General features: G+C 46.0%; 1 protein-coding gene across 1 annotated transcript in view; it reads left to right on the top strand.

Annotated features, from left to right (window-relative positions):
• Nucleotides 1-20,378, top strand: part of LOC118850187 (diacylglycerol kinase beta-like) — a 112,193-nt gene that overhangs the window by 35,259 nt on the left and 56,556 nt on the right. Inside the window, exons 5-7 of the mRNA XM_036759406.1 lie at nucleotides 5,692-5,741; nucleotides 9,467-9,541; nucleotides 14,858-14,977. Coding sequence (XP_036615301.1) covers nucleotides 5,692-5,741; nucleotides 9,467-9,541; nucleotides 14,858-14,977 — 245 coding nt within the window. The remainder of the gene's footprint in view (nucleotides 1-5,691; nucleotides 5,742-9,466; nucleotides 9,542-14,857; nucleotides 14,978-20,378) is intronic.

Genomic DNA, 20,378 nt, shown 5'->3' with positions numbered 1-20,378 from the left:
GGATGTTGACAGCACTTTCCATCAGGAGTCCCTTGGAATTGTCTTATATCATTGGGCAGGGATGTGAAGAAGGCCTATCTGTCCCAGTGGCAATCCTGGTCACTGGCAGTCTAGGTGTGTCTGCCCTACAATCCTACTGCCACAAAGTCAGCCTTCTTTGGAGGCAGCCAGGCCGGGGGAGATCCTCCAGGGTGGGCATTGGATGCCTGGCAGCTTCTGTTGTGTGAGGAATTCTTCTCACCATTGACAGCCAGTTTCCACCCCAAGGAGCCTGTCAATCCTACTTCATGAGCCTTTCTACCTCCTTGCTGAGAATGTGAGCTAGCTAGCAGCTTTCCACGCCAAAGCCTTGGGTGTGTCAGGCACAAGATGCAGCTCAGCAGGCCAGTAAGGGATGGTGATGGCTTTATTTGCTGTCCTAAGATCCAGACACTGGGGCGACAGTTCTATTGATAGCTGCTCTACACGGAACCTGTCTCTCCTCAATGGATCATATTATCCAGCATTTACAGAGAATAGCCAGGAGGGCTGGATAATCTTGAGGTCAAATGTAGTGAAGGGTCTCCCTCTGGTGGAGAAAGAGAGTCAGTGCAATGAAATCTGTACTTGGTATGTCATCTCTGTGTTTTGGAAGTAATGGAAGTCAGCATTTGGCCTGTGGACTTAGAACTTGCTCTTTGGATCACTGACACTCTTTAGGATGGCGGTCTTCTCTGCTATATGCACTAACTCCCCAACCTCTGCTGAGGTTTGGTGATGGGTCCATGTCTGGGTGCCCTTGATGCCCTGCCAACATAGTGTAATCAACAGTTTATGCCACAGTCCAATGACAACAGCGACTTCTCTCCACAGCCATTTAGAAAGAATTTCAGGGTCTTACAATATTCCTAGTCTAGCCCAGCATAGAAACTGACTTCCTTGAGGAAAGTGACTGCTTTGTTTTGGTTTCTGTTATCTCTAGCACCTGGCAGGTCCATAACAGGTTGGCTGTTTTGGTGAAAATGGATCAGTGTTCACCTCCTGGTGGAAGATCCCTATAGAAATAGAAACAGTTCCACCCCATCCTTACCTTGTCATGCCGAGAATGGAGGGCCTCTTGGCCTCATCCTTTTACTAATCCTCTATAAGGTGTCTGATCACTTGTAGGATAGCAGCTTTCCCTGAGATCCCAGTGGGGACTGCCCAATAGCTACAGGATGGACTGGGGGATTTTCATGAACCATTTTAGCCAAGTAAGAGCCACATAGGTGGATTAACTTCTTTTTGGCCTGGCCAATCTAAGTCAGGCCTTGGCACCTCACTAACAGGGTGAGCTCAAGCAGGTACTTTCACATCTGTGATCTCCTGGTTCACTTGTTTTAAAGGAAAAGATTTGGTCTATATTGCTGCTCAGGTCTCTTCTCATTTAAAATCCTGTCATCGTGTGTTTTCCTTCCTTTCAAGCCTACTGCTGGCCCTCTGACTAATTGAGGCTTCATTCTTCAACATATTGTCTCCAATTATCCTATATTTCTGAATCCCCGGGGACTCAGGAACATTCTTATGTTTGCTGGTTTCTTTAGCCTCCTCACTTCTACTCCCTCCACCTCAAGAACACTTTCACCTTACTTACCTACCCTCTTACTATTTCTTGGCTTAGCATCATTCCCCCAGGTACTTTCCTCGGTGGTTTTCAAAGTGTGACCTGGGGACTCCTGAGGGGAACAGATCCCCCCTTTCACAGAGTCCATGGAATGTGAACAATTACCAAGATTTAAAAAAAAATCTAATATCGTGAAAGTATCAACATGTAAAAAAATACACTAAGAAAGCCACTTGGGCCTCTCAGTAATATTTAAGAGTGTAAAGGGGTCCTGAGAATCAGGATTGAGATGCCTGGCTTTGTGCCATGTGTTTCTATCTTTTTCTATCCCTTGAGATATATATACATATATACACATATATATTTAATTCTCTCTTTAAACCATCTCCGTATTTAAAGTCTTTTTTAACAACTTCTCCTACTTCCTTTACCTCCCATGGAGATTTGCATTAGGTTTTAAATGACTACTTTAATCTCATCACTTAGTGTAATAATGATTGCCCTCTCCTAATGGTGACAGCCTGATTATTAAGGAAAGGGTTTTTTTAGTACATTTTGTGGCTGCCTTTTTCCTGCCTAGGGATTAACTTTATTCACTAATTCACTTGTTCATTCAGCAAGTATTTTTGAGTGTCTACTCTTTACGAAGGACTATGCTAGGACCCTTGACCATTGGGTTCTTAAAACCTGGTAGAACAGGGACTAAATTTATCCCTGTTTTACAGATGAGGTGACAGGCTAAGAGAGAATTAAGGGCTTGCCCTGGTCACACAAGTAACAATTTTTAGGAGTAGGATTGGAACCCAGATCTTCCTGGCTCTGGTGGAATGCTCTAGCTGCTGTACGACTCTTCCTCTCTTGACAACTGCCAAGAAGAGAGACACAGAAATGAGTGGGCACATAAAGGGAAATATCTCTTTGTTCTGTGTCTGTTTTTAAGTCTTTCTGAAGTTCAGCTACGATGGACCTTGTTTCTTCAAGTTGTATTCAATATATGGAATGTTGTGTCTGGCTTTATCATCATTTTGCTCAAACCCCTCTATGGAGCTTCTAGTCAGTCAAGGTACACTCTCCTTCTCTTCCTTCTCCTCTTCCTCTTCCTCTTTCTTTTTCTTTCTCTTCCTCTTTTTCCTCCTCTCTTTTTTTCTCTTTTTCCTCATCTTCTTTCTCATTTTCCTCCTCCTTCTCTTCATCATTACTATCCGCCTCCTCTGTCCCTTCTTTCTCCTCCTCTTTTTCATCCCCCAAGAGACACTTTTATTACAAAAGACTCATAAGCACACACTGACAAATTCTTAAGCCATGAAACAGTAACCCATCCTTTGTATTATCCTTGAGCACAGGGTCAATACTTAAAACATTAACTGTTTGTGAATTGGGGAGTATGAAACAATTTATGCACTACTTATTGGAGATTTCATCTTTATATCTTGTGTCTGAGTAGCTCATTCAAGGTCCATGGCTTCTGGCCAGACAGCAGGCATAGCTTATTATAATGGCAAACCAGTCCAGTCTCTTTGCCAAGAAAACCCCAATGGGGGTCATGAAGAGTCAGACACGACTGAAACTGTTGAACAACACAATAACAAGGGGGATGGAAGAAGGACTAAAGAGGGTAGATCCACCCAGATGCCATATTGAATATTAAAGAAATCAAATAAACTCCATTTTGTACCTATATTCATAAACAGTTTTTCTCTGTTAACATTCCAAAAGTATTGAGATGGAGTTGCATCCTCTGGGCTCTCACTGAAACCCTGATTGGGATAACTCTTGAAGTAAACAGTATGATTGAGCTGAAAATTATTTCATACTGGCAAACTCATCATAGTAAACATCTTTATAGTTTAGAGAAAACCAGTTTAAATGAATAAAAGATCCTGAATCTTAAAATTATCAGAATAAATACAATATTTTTCTATCGTATACAGAGGGCATTTGCCAGCATTTTCTAGTGGGCAGGCACTTCTCCATGGCTCCCATTGGAAAGATGGCATTACTTTGGTGATATTCCAGACCTGTGCTATCATTTGGCTGATCCTCTGTGACTTCTAGTCTTTTGAGTTAGGATCACTTGGACCACTGAGAATTTATTTGTCCATGGTCACAGTACTACAGACAGAATTCAAACCCAGATCTCTCTGAGTAGCCACTAGGTTGCACTGCTTTTCTCGTTATCAGTAACAATGTGGAAATTGTCATACATGGGTATGTCATACAGAAGATATAACAAAAATGAATAATATCTTTTGTGCTCATGGAAATAAATATACTAGGAAGCCCCAGGCATTTCTATATTGAATGAATATCCGTAATTAGATACATATTTATATAAGTGGGCAAAGATTACTTGAATCTTCTTATATCCATTTTTTGATAAATGTCTGCCTGCCTGTCTTCATTCATAAGTCTTCCTATCAATTGATCCGTCTGACTACCCCTCCTCTCCTTTACTCTGCTAAAACAAATCTCCCCACAGTCACAACTTATCATAAAACCCTAGAAGTCCAAGGTCTAACTCTCAGGGTTAAGTTGGTTTCAGTGCCCAGTCCAGCCAGGAGGCCATCTTGATTAGACAAGGAGTAAGGCCTCTGAAATTCCTAGCCTTGAAGTGTTTGGCCCCATCAGTGAATGGCTGGAGTTCTCTGTAAAAAAAAAATGTTTCCTGAGTCCAATAGTGAGCTTGCAGGGGGTATGTTTAATGGACTCATGATTTCCTTTTTAACAGCAGCCATGCAATTTCTGTAATGGCAAATAGTTGGTCATACTTACTGATTTAATTGAAGCAACTTTGGGTCCTATTTTATCCAAAGTAACACACTTGAAAGTAACAAAATGTGTGTCTTTGGAAAGGTTTTATTGTAGTGCTTGAATGATTTGCAGAGGGGCGGGGGTCAGTCAGTTAGAAAAGGTGTGAAGGTCAAAGCAAATGGAGTCCATATGCCTGGATGCTTGGGCCTGGGAGCTGACATCAGAGCGTCCCTGACAATTTCTTAAGCAAAGGATTCATTATCACGTTCAAGCCTGCCTACTACAACTGTATCCAGTGATTGAAATAGGAAAAGGGGGGCAGGGGCTCTTCTTTCATGGCCCTTAGTCCTTTCCACCTTTCCTTTTTGTAATGCTTTATATGTTTCAATTAGTGACCCCATTTCATCGGTGAGGATACTGATGCCAAAGGGAGGAGAGTGACTTGTATAGAGACAGAGAGCTCAGAAGGGTCTGAGGCCAGGATTTCTAACTCCCACTCCCATCCCATGTTCTCTATCCTGGACCACCCAGAGACACTGAGTCATGTGATGAATAGAGACCTTTTCCAGAAGTCAGGAAAATCCACCTCTGACATGTCCTGGTGAGGGGACTCTGGGAAAGGATTTCTCTGTGTTCTCATCCTAAGACTATGCATTACAAAGGAGATGCTGATGTGCATCAGTAGAGGGAGTGTTTTCACCACAAACCATCCAATCCCAGGCCCAGTCTCTGCTCCTCGAATTCTGAAAGAACTCCATAGCTTACCAACCAATAAGCATTCAGAAAGCTCATACTGTGCCCCAGACAATGTGGTAAACACTGAGGGTGCAAGTACAGAAGTCCCCAAAGAGTCTAGATTCTTCCTCATGCAATTCGGGCGTCCCCATCGTGCTCTGGTAGAGGCCACCAGGTATTGTTCACTTTGTCTGGTCCAAGGGGAAACTGAAAGTCTGAAAGAATCAGCCACTTTTCCTCATGGCTAGTGCATGATGGATGCCAAATAAATTGGATTGTTTGTCTCTTCACCCAAGTCTAGCTATTTCCCTGAACAGGAGAATGTTCCACTGTCCTTTGGTTTCAGTCTTTCACTTTTGAACAATCCCCACAGGAAGAGTTCAACACCCCTAGGACATCTCAGTAGGTCAGTGCTGAATATGGCAAATGATCTGGTGGCTTCTTTAACCTCCCCTGATGGATGGCAATTGCCATTGGCTACTTCCTTGGCCACTGAGAAGTTCCGGTGCCACAAAGCACATTCTCTGAGCTGGATGTGCAGTTGGTGCTACCTGGAGGTAAATTTGAGCCGATCTCTTGGGATGCTTCCATTCTCTCCTAATCTCCAACTTCTCTTCTTTCAGTCATGTTCCGCCTCTACGACACAGATGGCAATGGCTTCCTGGACAGTTCGGTGATTGCATTTTTTTTCTTCAAATTTTCCTTGATAATTTCAAAATACTTCTTTCTGAAGAGAATGGTAATGTATCACTAATGGGTTTGACCAATGGAAGTTGGCTTCTCCTAATTCCCATGTAAGCTTGTGTTTCTTGGGTAAGAGATCTGAGAAAACAACTGTTAGAATTGGACTATTTACATGGGACCATAGTGATATGAAACTATAACATCTTTCAAATCTGAGCTCAAAAGAGGGAAGGGACTGACAACACAAAGAAGATGACAGTGGCTTGGGAAGTAGAACAAAAAAGCACAGACTCCTCAGTGTTAGGAAATAACTAATCTCGGAATGAAAGCTGCTCAAAGCATCATAAGGACATAGGTTTACAGCTGGAAGAGCCATTGGTTTCAACTCTATCATTTACCAGATGAGGCATGCCAGGGTGCTTAAGGAATTTTCCTAGGGTCACTCTGTTCGTAAGTATCAGAGACAGGATTCAAACCCAAGTCTTCCTGATTCCAAGTCTTTCTCTGGCTTCCAATTATGTATTTTTTGAGGGAATACTAAATGAATGCATCTATTGCTTAGACCAGGCCCTTTATGGGAGTAGTCTCCAGGTCTATATTTTGTAACCACCAGTTACTTAAGAGGCAAATAAGATAAGGTATTGTAAACAGGAGAGAAATACCCCAGGTGATCTCACCTCCACAGCTGTTTAAAAAAGGGGGCACTGTTTATTATACTTGTGCCAAAATTGCCCCCAGACTTCGAGGAACCTCCAACTTAATTTGGAAGTCTCTTTATGTTCAGAGATTCTGTTGTAACTGTGATCAAACTTTATCTTTCCTAACATCTTGAAATTCTATCCCACCTATTCTCATGAAAGACTAAAATGCTAATAAAATATGAAGTGTAGGATTATAGAAAGTTTGGAATGTAAAAGTCCACTTTAAAAAATTTGACATTTTGATCAGTGGATCATCAATTCGATAAAGCATCCCCCACACGTGAGTTAGCCCCGTCACTGCATGTCAGTCCCCTCAGCAAAGCTCAGATAGACTTTTACAAGGAATGAGATGAAGTTGGAGACGTTTTTGTGTAAGGAAGGAGGAGGATAATGGCGCATTAGTGATTCTGGAGAGAGATCAAAGCCATTAAAAAAGGAAAGAGGAGACCTTTGGCTCAGGAAAATGAGCACAATTATGAACTGATTGTAATTGTGGAATTTTTTGATATAAAAGTAGCTGAGGTTTTTCCAGTGGCCATTGCTCTTGAGGTACCTGGACGTCTTTGTTTGCTCCATTGGGGAAGGGGAATCATTGACTTCACAACTCTGGAGGAGCTGGGAGATCTCTTAACCCATCCTCCTCATTTTACAGATGACAAAACGGAGGCTGAGAGAGGGGATGTGATCCTCCCAGGGGCACATCCATTTCTGTTTCACAGCAGGATGGGACCTGACTTGCTGCCAACATGCATTTATTTTCTTGAAGGGTGTTTCCAATGCCCCTGCCCCTCCAGGTCACAAGTGCATTCCTTGCTGGGCTTTGAAGTCTGTGAATTCTCACATACTCCTACACAGTGACTTTGTGCATGTGTCCTGCACCCTAAGCCTGTGGAACTGGGTCTAAGGCTCCCAGGGCTGGAGCTCTATTGCCCTACCACATGACAATCTCCATGAGGAAAGGAGCCGTGTCCTGTTGAAACATTGAAACGTTGGGTCTCTGCAGTGACCCCACAGTGCCCTGTAAGCAATCATCATTGCAATGGTCATAACCGGCCACTTTGCAGATTGTGTGTCTAATACAGTTTGCTTGGTGTTGCATTTTCTGTAAGTCTCTGTGACCCTGGGCCAATACATAACCTCTCAGTGCCCTGAGCACCTCTCTAAGACTATAAGGTTCCAGGGAGGTGCCACCTGCTCTGGTAGAGAGAGTTTCCTCACCTGAGAGTTCCCTATACCAAAGCAATCCTGGGTCCATCTCCTGACCTTTTTTATTTTTAAAGTCACATTTATTGGCATTTTGGTCCACAGAGAAAACAGAACGAGGAAACTCAGTCTAATATTTTGGGCTATTTAAAACAAGGAAACAAACAAACAGGTCATTAACAATAGTTACAGTCAAATCCTAAGATAGAGTTTGACAAATTATACTGATGGACAACATTAGAAATGACCTTCTTTAATCTAAAGTGCTGAATCACAGTAGACTGGCTTTTGCTTTTGAGCCACACCCCTCTTCCTCCCTGTATTTCACAGAATCTAAGGGAGCTCAGATGGACCTCACTAGCCATCTAGCCTAATTACCTGAAAAAGCATTGCCTCCCCATGTAATCTGGTAGCTGGGCATTCTACCTGGGCTTGAAGACTTCCAACCAGTGTGAATCCCCCATGTTATCTGGCAGTTCCTGCCACCAATGGATGCACCCAAGCATTCACAAGTTGGTTTTGTGTCCCCACCCTTGGCAAGTCATTTAACCAAAGCAACTCAGAAACTCTCAGTTGAAGCAAAGTTTCCAGCTCCTGTCAGTGAATGAAGTTTGTAGAATGGGAATTTTCTATAAGCTGGACATCACCAATCAGGCCAAAACCAGAGAAACATATAATTGAACAAATATAAAAAGAATGAACTGTAAAAACAAAAACAAAAGCCTAAAGACCACCTCAGGCCTTCAGACTGGGCCTGCCCCACCATCACCACCCTCTTCTATATTTTATAGAGAGATGTTGATAACTCCATATAGAATTAAAAAATGTTTAGTCCTTTTATACCACAGTGACACAACAAACTGTTAGGAGGAATGTTTTCTAATGCTGAGTGAATTTTAATTTCATTAACATAAATCCAAATATTAGTTTTTACCTAAAAAAATTTCTTTGTTATGAGGAATGGCTTTCCAGGAAAGGGAGACAGAGAATAAGGGGAGGTCTAGATTGTGTAAAAAGAGAAGTTAAGCAATTAAAATTAGCAAAGAAGGAATATATTCAGAATTTTTCCATCATAACTTTCCTAATGTTTTTTTCAGCCTCAGGGTTATAAAAACTTCTGCAATCGTTAGCATAGTAGCAACAGCCTGAAATAGGAAGTAGAGTGCTGGCCTCGGGGTCAACAAGACTTGGGTTCCAATCCTGTCTCTGATACACCTGGACTGTGTGGCCCTGAACAATCACCTGACCTGTCCTGGCCAGACTTTGCTTTCAAGGGAACTGGCTAAAGCTGAAGTAAAAAGATGAATCCTGGTACTCGCTTAACCTTAGTCTCTAGTGGGTCATACACACGTCCAGATTTTCCCATCACTGATAAGAATGAACAACACACTTGTTGGAGCGTCCCACCAAAGTTAAGGCTAGCCCCGTTTCTATGAAACATCCCCTTCCTCTCAATCCTCCACCTGCACATCAAAGTCAGATGGGAAGTAGACATTCTCATGTGCTGGAGGTGCTGAGGGCCAGCCTAGAACACAGGCATTCCTTTGGCACAGGAGAGGGCTCCTATGTGGGGGCTGGGCCCTCTCTTGGTGTGAATGCTGAGCCGAGAGTTAAATCCTTCTTCCAGGTTTCCCCTTCCTGGGGGCTTGGGAAGATTACTATTAAATAAGTTATTTCAAAGGTATTTAACGTTCCTGGTAAACATGTCTACACAGCCAAGCAAGATCAAGGCATATAATATTTTGGATTATTGGGGGGGGGGCTGTTGCACTAAGAAACAGTTCTCATGGCTTTGTTTTCTCCCCTCCAGGAGCTGGAAAACATCATTAGTCAGATGATGCACGTGGCTGAATATCTTGAGTGGGATGTCACGGAGCTCAGCCCGGTATGTGCCACGCTAGCTGGGCTTGCCATCTGGGTACCTTCTTTTGAGAACAGGTCAGGGCAGGGCTGCACTTTGGCCCAAAGCGGTCATCTCCATTAGAAAAACAAACAAAGACCCAACTCACTGTACACCTGCCATACTGCCTGTTCCACACTGGTGTATGATGCAGTGTGTGTGTGTGTGTGTGTGTGTGTGTGTGTGTGTGTGTGTGTGTGAGTGTGCATGTGCACAGCCAGGCCACAGCCCCAAACAGAAGCAGCACCAGGGCCCACCTGCCCACATGATAGTAACTCAGTTGGGGTTCCCTCTGGTTTTTAGCTTGGCCCTCCATTTTAAGTGGCCCCCAAGGCTCTCACGCAAGGCACAGTGCTTGGGGAGAGGCCTGGCTCCCTCCCATGACTCACACCAGGCAGTTGTGGTCTTGGGAGCTCCCTGCTAGCTGTGGCTCTGAAGTCATTATCTCCATGAAAGTTTCTTCTGCCCCAATAGATCCATGTGATCCGTGAACAACGTTCTCATCTCCTTAGCTGCTGACTTAGCTTAACTTGCTTCACAGGACGCTCCGTCTCCTGAAATCACTGAAGCTGTTTCTGGGTCGCTTCTCATGCTCTCAGCCTCTCTGTAATGGAGGCTGCCTCAGGCCTATCGCTGCCCCTCTCTCTGTATGGAAACCAACCCTCAGAGTGGGAAAGGGATGCCCCTGCAGACTCCCAGCAGTCCTGACTCAGGGGCCCTGGGTTACCATTTTAAGTCTGTATTCCTCCATGCCTGGAATGTCCTCCCTGCCCTTCAGGGCAGCCTCTTGGCCTCCCTGCTTCCTTAAAGGCTCTGTTAAACCCCTGTCCTGGGCAGGAAGCTCTGCCTGGTCCTCCTGTCCCTTAGGGCTCCCCTCTCAGATGATGGCCAGTTTATCCTGTGGGCATTGTATTTGTACACAGTTGTCTCCAAGCACTTAGTGCCTGGCATACAACAGGCACTTAATAAATGCTTGGTGTCTCAACTCGGTTTTCTCTGAGGCAATACTGGTAGACATAGAGTAATAGGAATTACAGACTATTAGGTCAGGAAGAGACACTAGAGAATACTTTTGTCCTGTGACTGCCATCCGGGAAATCAGGATCTTCACAATGTTACCCTGAGAAAGCCCCAGCTAGCTGCAGCAAATGAATGGATGAATAGGCAGCTGGCTGGAACCACAGAAGATAGGCTATAAATAAACATTTATTAGGCACCTACTATGTGCCAGGCCCTTTGCTAAGTGCTGGGGATAAGAATAAGTAAAAGAAGCTTCCTGCCCTCAAGGAGCTTATGATCTAATGAAGACAGTACAGAAAACGAAGCTGAGAAGGGAAGGGATAGCTGCCAGAAGGTACATGAGCGGGGCCATGGTGATGGTGGTGGCAGTCAAAACCATGGAGCACAGCTGGTGGCAAATAAAGAAATTGCTGGGATTTTGAGCCCCGTATAAATCAAATTGAACCTCAGACTCCTTATTAGTTGTGTGACCCTGGGCAAGTCACTTAACTCTGTCTCAGTTTGCACAACTGTACAATAAGAAGGAGGAGAAATGACAAACCCCTCCAATATCTTTGCAAAGGAAACCACAAATGGGTTCATGAAGGATTGAATACGACTGAAAAACAACTGAACACTGACAAGAAAAATAAAGATAGACTCTAGGAAGAGTTTTTACTCCTCCCTCCAGGCTTCTAATCAGAGGGACAGAGGCAACTGAGGGCATTGATAAGGTGTGAGGGCCAGAGCTGAAGCCATGTCCATGATGCTCTGGGGGTGGGGGGTGAAGATAATGGTGATGATGGTGATGGTGATGGTGGTGATGGTGATGGTGGTGGTGATGATGATGGTGATAATAATAATGGTGATGATGGTGGTGATGGTGGTGATAATGATGGTGATGATGGTGATGGTGGTGGTGATGATGATGGTGATGGTGATGATGGTGATGATAATGATGGTGATGATGGTGATGGTGGTGGTGATGATGGTGATAATAATAATGGTGATGATGGTGATGATGGTGGTGATGATGATGGTGATGGTGATGATGGTGATGATAATGATGGTGGTGATGATGATGGTGATGGTGGGAGTGGTGGTGGCAATGATGGTGATGAAAATGTGGTGGTAGAATTGAAACCAAAACAAGCTCCTTGAAGTTGGCAAATGTACCCTACTGCCCTCTCTATACCTCCTTTTTAGGGCATCCTGGGATTCCCAGAAGAGAAGGGGGTATAGCCATATAACTCACTTCCTGAACCACACTGTTAACAGTCAGGAGACTGAAGAGCTGGGATCAGGAAGGCCACAATCCAAACCTCACTTCAGATGTGTCCTAGTTGTGTGACTGAGGAATGTCATACATTGTCTCAGAGCCTCAATTTCATTGTCTATAAAATGGGGAAGTACATGCCTGTAGAATCTTGTACAAGGGCTGTGGCATGCTTCAGATGAGATGATGTTCATGAGGCTCCTTTGAACTTTAGAAACGCTCTTTATCACTTCGTTGTCTTTCTTGTTGTGGTCAGCCCCTGCGGCCCCTCTCCTATCCCAAGCTTGGGAGGAGGCCTCCTTGGCTCACAGAAACTTCTCCAGGAACTTCTCTTCTAGCTGGAGCCTTCATTTTGCTGATAAGGCCAGTGAAGCTGGTGCCCCAGCCAAGGCTCCCCCGGCCCCAGCTGTCCTTGGAGACAATGCTGGGTTCAGGTGCCTGGGCTGTCCCGGCTCCCTCACCTTTCCTCTGGTCACACTGGCCACTCTCCTGTGGCTAAGGAGTTTTCTTAGGTCTTTTACTCAGGTGAAAAGTAACCCTTGGAAATACTGCTAACGCATGAAAATGGTGGATTTAACCAATGTCCGAGGAAGTGTTAGCTCCCCCCACTCACTGTCACTTGAGCACTTGTTTAATGTTTCTGAGTCTTGGTCTTCTGATCTGTGAAATGAGAATAAACATATTGGCACTGCCCATCCCCGAGAACTTTTGTTTGCATCAAATCCTGGATGCTCTAAGTAGAAGATCACCAGTCTAAGCTCCTCATTTTATAGTTAGCCAATGCGACACAGGGCAGCTGAGTGACTTGTCCAGGGTGGCACTGGCTTGCACCCAGGCAGAGTTGGGATTCAAACCCAGCTCCTCTCTTCCCAGGCTCTCCCAACGGAGCATCCTTCCTACTGCCCCTTGTGGGATTGTTTATGTGAACGTGCCCGGAACTCCTCAAACACTGTCTGTCAGGTACTAGCACTAACGTCACCACTTTTATTCTGGGTCAGAACTGTGGCCCCAATTAGATTAATAAGCCTAAAGAGGTGGACAGAAAAGGAAGCAGGGAAGAAACCTGTGGCTTTATCCCAGCATTCATTAAAATAGCCCTGTCTACATATGCTGATTTTTGTCTGAAGGATAGCTTTGAAAAATTCAGAATGTTAGAAGCGTCTCTCCTTAAAGCAGGAATTTGGGTCCTACTGAGTGGGATAGCACAGCAGTAGACCTGGAGTTAGGGAGATCTGAGTTCAAATCCAGCCTCAGGTACTTTCTAGCTATGTAATCCTCAGTAAATCACCCAAGCGATCCTGGCCTCAGTTTCCTCCTCTGTAAAATATGAATGATGACAGCTCTTGCCTTGCAGGGCTGCTGGGAGGTCCAATGAGGTAACCCTGGAAAGTTGTCTGCAAACCTTAAAGCGCTGTATACATAGAGTGATTGATAACAGTTATTATTGTGATGCTGAAGTAGAGAACTCCCTCTACCCTGCACAGCAGGAACTCTTTTATAGCTTAGAGTGGGGCACCCAGAGTTGAAGCGATGCCACCAGAGCCCCAGAGCCAGCCCTGCAGCAGGGAGAATTTGGAGCCCAGATTCCTGTCTCTGTCCATCTCCATACACCCTGTGCCCTGCTGCCTCTGCATCGTCTGCAGTCGAAGAGTCATAGTGGAGGCCCCAATGACGCCTTCAGTGATTGAGTGCCTTCTAGGGAACCGATGGCTAGCACTGAGGAAGTCTGTCACTCCCCATTAATAATTAAAGATTCCTCCAGTTTTACAGCCTCCGGGAATTAGAAGAGAGCTCTCCCTGACTCCTTGTTTTCCCCTGCTTCCTCTGCCCGTGCCAACTGTGAGATAATGGGCAAGCCACTAAGCCTCCTGGTCCAATCCTGGGTGACCCCCTGAAGACCATAAGAAGGAGATGAGGTGATGATGGAAATGGGGAAGAGTACTAATGTTGGTGGGCCTCCACACTCGAGCTCACATGTCCAGACCCAAGGTCATGCTTTAAGGGGAAACTGACCCAACTCAATGTTTGGTCCCAGAGGACAATCACAGGAGGGTTTTAGGGAACCGGCCCCACATTCACAGGTCTGTGCAATGACAGCTGTTGTTTCTCTCCAGCTTCCTCCTTTTAAAAAAATCATCTTTTGGAGGATTTTTTTTTAAACTAAACAGGGCAGCTCCTTCTAAAGCTGTTTGGCTTTTGACAACAAGATGTCCTTCCCCAAGGCACATCATTTATATTAGCAAAGCAGTATGTGCTGTGTGGGTTGGTTTGTTGTAGGGCTGACCTAGAATATTTCTAACATTCCCATCTGTTGCATTTGCAAATGTACCCATTTATTGCAAACAGTTAGTATGGCCTTTTTTTTTGGACGTTCAATGAAGCCTAGATCTAGTGACTGTCCTGCCTAAATACAACGGTCATGGATCCTTTGATCAGCCCCATTTCTTCTCCTAAGATCTGATAGGTGAATAGTTGACCCTCTGTTTTCTTGCTTCACAGATGGTTGGAGAGAACCTCTTCAACTCTTTACTATTAAATTGGGGGATCTAACACTTTCCAGGACACCTCTGACCCTTCAAAATAATCTGAGGTAGATGAATCACTATGGCCCGCTAGGGTATTGAGATGAAAACAAACAAAAGTTTCCTACTGTATCACTGCTGCGTACATAGTCATGAAATTTGATCCATCAGACAATTAGATTCAGTTAGGTCAAATTTCTAACTAATGTTCTTCAAAAACAGAGGGATGTTTGGGGTGGGGCTCCCAGGTTAGCTGTGAGCTGAATCACCCCTGAGCTCCACTTGCATTTATACACGTAGGCTTTCTGAGGGGTAGCCTCTCTAAGTCATCTGCCCCTCCTAGCAGCATCCTTCCCTAGGAGTGGCCTTCCTGAGACATAGACATCCTTAGTCATAGCCTTCTCTAGACCTAGCTTTCCCTGCTCATCTGATGCTTCCTCTGTACCTTATCCCTTTTCCTATTTCCCAATGTGAAATTCCATTTCCTGGTCTCTCCCGAAACAGATACTTCATGAAATGATGGAAGAGATCGACTATGACCATGACGGCACTGTCTCTCTGCAGGAGTGGATTCAGGGAGGGATGACCACGATCCCCTTACTAGTGCTCCTCGGCTTGGAGAACGTGAGCTTTGGGCCCTGGGTGGGTGTGGTCCAACCTGACTCCAGAGCCCCTGGTGTTCTATTCTGTGCTAGACCTCAGAGAGTGCCCTGCGGGTGGGGATTCTTTGTTTTAAACATCTCAGACTAGTTTGGTTCATGGGTACCCTCTGTTCAGTTTTACTTCCTTATTCGTTGTCTCTTCCCAACTATGTTTATGTGCTTATCAATGCTATTTGTTTTGTCTGGGTCTATGGTTTCATCACTGTGGGGTGGTCACTGGTAGTCACTGGTGTGAAAATTCTCTACCAGGGGAGATGGGCGACTCCTGTCTGAGGCATCGACTGCTTAAGTACAGAACTTACCCAGGGTGTACATCTGCCATTGTGAAAGGCAGAGACACTCATCCCCACCCTCGAGCCCTAGGCCACACTTCTACCACATCCCTGACATGAACAACTCACTGTGACCTATCACCTTAAAGTTTGCATTAAAAAATAAACAAAAAAAAAAACTACTGTGTCATGTAGAGTAGAACTCCATCATTAGGCTGATTTCAAATATGAAGGTTGTTCGGACAGAGGCAGCTAGATGCATCAGTGGATAGAGCTCTGTGCCTGGAGTCAAGAAGACCCGAGTTCAAATCTGGCCTCAGACACTAACTAGCTATGTAGCCCTGGGCGAGTCACTTAATCCACTGGAGAAAGAGATGGCAATCTGCTCTGCTATCTTTGCCAAGAATGTCCTGTGGACAGTGTGGTCCACAGAGTCATTCCTCGATATTCTCAGCCTCTATTGCTCCTCCTTTTCACACCCTAACCCCAAACCCAAGCCCTACCTACTGCCCCTCATTACCCCCGCCCTAGGGCTCTCCTGGCCTGCCCTCAGAAAGGTCACAACCACCAATGCTCCCTTAACTCCAGAGACTGCTGGCCTGTGTCAAGTCTTCACCCCGCTTGAACCACTTCAGGCTTCAACTCTACTCCCTCTCTCTCTTCCAGCCTGTCTAATTACTTCTTCAGAGTCCCGTTGGTAGCACCAGTGTCCACCTCTTGGTCCCAGGATGGAATGTGGGGGTCCCCTGCATCTCAGGCCTGGGTCTTTTCTCTTCTCCCTCTTCCTCACCCATGACTTCAACAATCACCTTTTTACTGGTGACCCCCAAGTCTATCCGTGTGGCCTTCACCTCTCACTTGACCTCTAGGCTTCCCTCACCGTTCCACCCGGAATGACCACTGGCAGTTCAAACTCCACACGCCCCCAGTGGCCCTCCTCCTCCCCTCCCTCCCACCCCACAGCCCCTCGAAGCATCCTTGTCTTTGCTGAGCAAGACTCCATCCTCAGTCACCGCTTCTCATCCCTTTTCAGTCCCCTGACTCGTCCCTCTAGCCGCGCGCGTGCTGAGGCCCACCAGTTTCTCCCACACCGCGTTACTGCCCTCCACTTCCTTTTCTTTGCTCACCCAGTGCCATTTTCATGGGCTCCTCGTCGCTCTCCCCTGCTCCAGTTGCCCATGGTGCACAGGGGCAGGAGTGACAACTATTTCATTCCCTTCTTTCAAACCTTCAGTGGCTCACTACTGCCCCGGAATAAAATCCAGAACCCTAGTCTTGACATTCAGCCTCCTCTACAGCTAGGCCCCAGCCTTCTTTTCCAGGCTCATTTCATGTCATTTCCCTGCATGCTATCTACTTTCCAGCCACATTGAACAACTAGCTGTTCTTCACTCCTGATGTACCATCACCTGCCTCTGGATTTTGGCAGAAGTCATTTCTGTGGTGTGGAGCTGACTCTCGAAGGTTCTGCCTTCGTTGTTCCCCATATCCCTTCAAGCCTCTGCCTCAGTGATGCTATCAGTTCCATGAAGACCCCCCCTCATTCCCCAGAATGCTTTGTCCAGCCTCTTCCATCCCGTCACTCTCTGCCTTCCTTCACACTTGTCCATCTGTATCCTCCACCCTTCCTCGGCACGAGGAGGCTCCTCAAGACCAGAGACTCTGGTTTTGTTTAAATGCACAGTGTCCAGAGGACCTAGGCCATTCCCTCAGCATCCCTGACTCAGAATTCGAATTCGTTCTTCAGTCCAACTTTGGACAGTGAACAGATTGGCCCTAAATGAGGATGAGTAAATGGCTGACTGACCGACTGAATAAACTGAATGAATAAAAAGTATCCACCCACCAGGCTCTCATTAAGAGTAAAGCCCTGTGCTAAGCAATGGGAAGCTAGGAGAAGAGGGAGATCCACCTCTCTGCCTGCACCAGGGAGCTTATATCCTAAGGGGTGGGGCAGGGGCAGGGCAGGGGCAAGCCCTGCAAAGAATAGTCTAGCAGCAGGGTAGAGGGTGAGACTCAGAGGCCCTTGGGGCACCACAGCCTGGCAGATGGGGAGAAAGGAAGGAAGGAGGGCATTTATTAAGTGCCTACTCTGTGCCCAGCCCTGTATTAAGCATTTACAAGTGCCTCATTTGACCTTCACAACAGCCCTGTGAGGGGGAAGCTATAATGATTTCCATTTTATGGATGAGAAACTGCGGCAGAGGGAGATTAAGCGGCTTGCCCAGAGTCACGCAGCTAGGAAGCGGGGCTGGATTTGGACATGTGGTGTGAGTGTTCATGTGTGTTCGAGGACAGGAGGACCCAGGCCTACAGCCTTTGGGCAGGGGCTAGTGGGGCTGAGGGTGGGAGGGGAGTGGGCACGCTGGGCTCCCTCCAAGGGGCAGGGAAACGGGGAGTGACATCATTAGGAGGAGAAGGGCAGGGGCTTGGTTAGGAAGGTTGGGGATCAGTGGGATCCTGGCAGCAGTTAGGCTGGTGTGGAAGGAGGGCTTCCCACCTCCTGGTTCACACCCAGAGCTGAGTCCTTCCCCATGGATGCTCCTTAGTCACTGTGACTCATGTGTCTTACAAGTCCTGGGTTCTGCTCAATGCAAACGGGCTTTCACACAGTCTAGAGAACTGCGATTCAGACACACAATTAAAGGGCTTTGGTTTGAACATACATAAAATGTAAAGTCTCAGGTGTTGGCTCAATGACCAACTGCACAACCACAAGATAGGAAACACTTCTAGATGACCTTTTTTCTGAAAAGGATCTGGGGGTTCTAATGGACCACAAACTCACCATGAGCCAGGGGCTAGCCAAACTGTTTCAAACGGGGATCCATGATTATGGGATCTCTAGGACTAGGAAGTCGGTGGGGCAGTGGTGCTTGACCCATGGGGGTCTCCTCCCCCACCCCTGTGTTGTCTGATGAGTGCTGGGAACCCCAGAATAGGAACAACTTTGATGGGCTAGAAGGAGTCCTAAAGAATGCAGAAGGACTACAGGGGCCTTCCATCTGAACAGAACTGTGAGGAGCAATGCCAGCTTTAGTAAAGAAACATAAAATGAATTCCTCATTCAGATCAGTAATTCATAATGTGAAAAATTATACAAGATGTAATTGGGACCAACCTAAGAGAATTCAGATGGAAAATAACCATAGTGACCCAGAAGTGAAATGTCAGAAGTGGCTGTGACCTCGGGAGCTACCCTGCCCAACCTTAGGGTCTACAATAGGCTCTGTCCTTCCTGGTACTGGGGAGGAAGAGAGGCACTGGGAATATTCACCCTCACTGGGGGTGGGAGCAGGAAGGGAGGAGGAAGGAGCCTGGAACAAAGTGAGGGGCTTCAGGATGGGCCCAAGAAGGAAAGAACAATCAGCCTGAGTTGGAGGGCTTACCCCATGTTCTCCCTGAACCCAAACCTCCTTCTCTCCACTCCTTGGCCAGTGTCAGAGCTCCCACTTCCCCCACGTTCTTTGGCTCTTCTCAACAGAGCATGTGTTGTACTTTGGTTTCTGCCTTAAAATTTCCCACCTTGGGGCAAAGCTCTGGTGACCCTGGCTGAGTTACAACCTTGCTTGGTTTGGAGCAGGGGGAATTAGTTGAAGAAACTGAGGATGTTGGGCCTGGAGAAGACTTGTGGGGGTGAGGGGAGGAAGGCAGCGAGCTGCTTGAGGTGTTTAAAGAGCTGGAAAGAGGAAGAGACATTTGAATTCTGCTCTAGGAGCAAGGGGATTGATGTTGGGATGGACTTGGTCAAAATGGAAGCTGTCCACAGCACAAAGGGCTTCCTTGGGGCAGGCGATGCCCCAGCATGGAAACGTCAGATTCAAGCCTGAATGGACAGACCCCTGTTGGGAAGACAGCCGGGAATCCTCAGAGTCAAGGACGATGCAGAAGGGATTCTTGACGATCTTCACACTGCACTTAATGGCCTTGGAGGTGCCTTCCGCCCAAATCTCTGATTCTGGGAGAAATGTAAATATACCCTCACAGTGTGATCAGATTTCTTCCTTCCTCAGTCTTTAAGGCCATCAGTCCAACCTTCTTCACTGTTTCACCCCAGCAACAGCAGCTCCAGTATCTATGGATCTGGACAGTTAGAAAGTGTTTTCTACGCATTATCTGGAATCCTGATATGGCAGGAGGGAATGTGGAAATATTCAGGTAAGAGGCAAGAGAAAATCCCAACTCCAGTGTGGGTAAAAGGTGACCCTCAAAGAGAAATAAAACTAGCAAAAATGGCCTTGAGGTCATTGGATCCCAAACTGGCAAATGTCCCCAGGGAATAACAATCCTGCTGCTGGCTGTGGTCCCAGTTCTGTAACAGAGATGCCCTAGGTCACCTTCTCCTCTGGTCTGAGGGTCTCTATGCTGCTGCAACTACTCATTTGATTTGTATGTGGCCTGAGTGACAAACAAATTATTGAATTAATATAAACATCTTTTTGGTGAAAAGTTTCAAGACAAAGCTTTAAAAAAGACTGATCTCACAAAACTATAACCTTTTCTTGTTTTGTTTCTTTAATTTTAAAGTTGGCGCCACACCTGGAAAGATAGTTGTTGGGTCATCAGGCTCTGGCGAAGGATCAGCAGAATCTTTGATTTGTAAAAAAGCTTCTGAGCTTTTGTAAAGTGTGAGAGAGATAAGAGAAAGAGTGAGATGGTGCAGACAATGATGATGGGTGTGTGTAGAGAGAGAAGGGAAGGGAGACAAACTTTGGTCTTTGTTTGTTTAGAAACAGCAAAACAATTGTGAATCTGAGCCTTGGAGTGACCGAGGTTTTGTGGGAAGGGTTTAGCAACACTCTAAAACACACACAAAAGCAAAACAGACTTTGGCTTGGTGGGGAAGTTTTGTAAGCAATGACAGTAAAAAACCATCCAGGGATAGCTGGGGCATCGCATCTTCGGCTGGATCTGGGAGTGTGCTGGAGTCTCTGCAGTGGAAGGAGCAGGGCTCTCCCTGGAGAGCTGCCCATGCCCCAGGCTGGCTTGAGGGTAAGCTCCGGATGGGTGGCCTTCATGCTGCTAGGGCTTTGTGTTGGATTGCTTTTTTTCTCCACTGCTTGCTAAGAGACGCATGCCAATGAAGGATTC

Source organism: Trichosurus vulpecula, chromosome 5, assembly GCF_011100635.1.
Source record: "Trichosurus vulpecula isolate mTriVul1 chromosome 5, mTriVul1.pri, whole genome shotgun sequence".
Classification (NCBI taxonomy): Eukaryota; Metazoa; Chordata; class Mammalia; order Diprotodontia; family Phalangeridae; genus Trichosurus; species Trichosurus vulpecula.
Note: the sequence above shows the minus strand (reverse complement) of the source record. Positions and strands in the feature narration are given on the sequence as shown.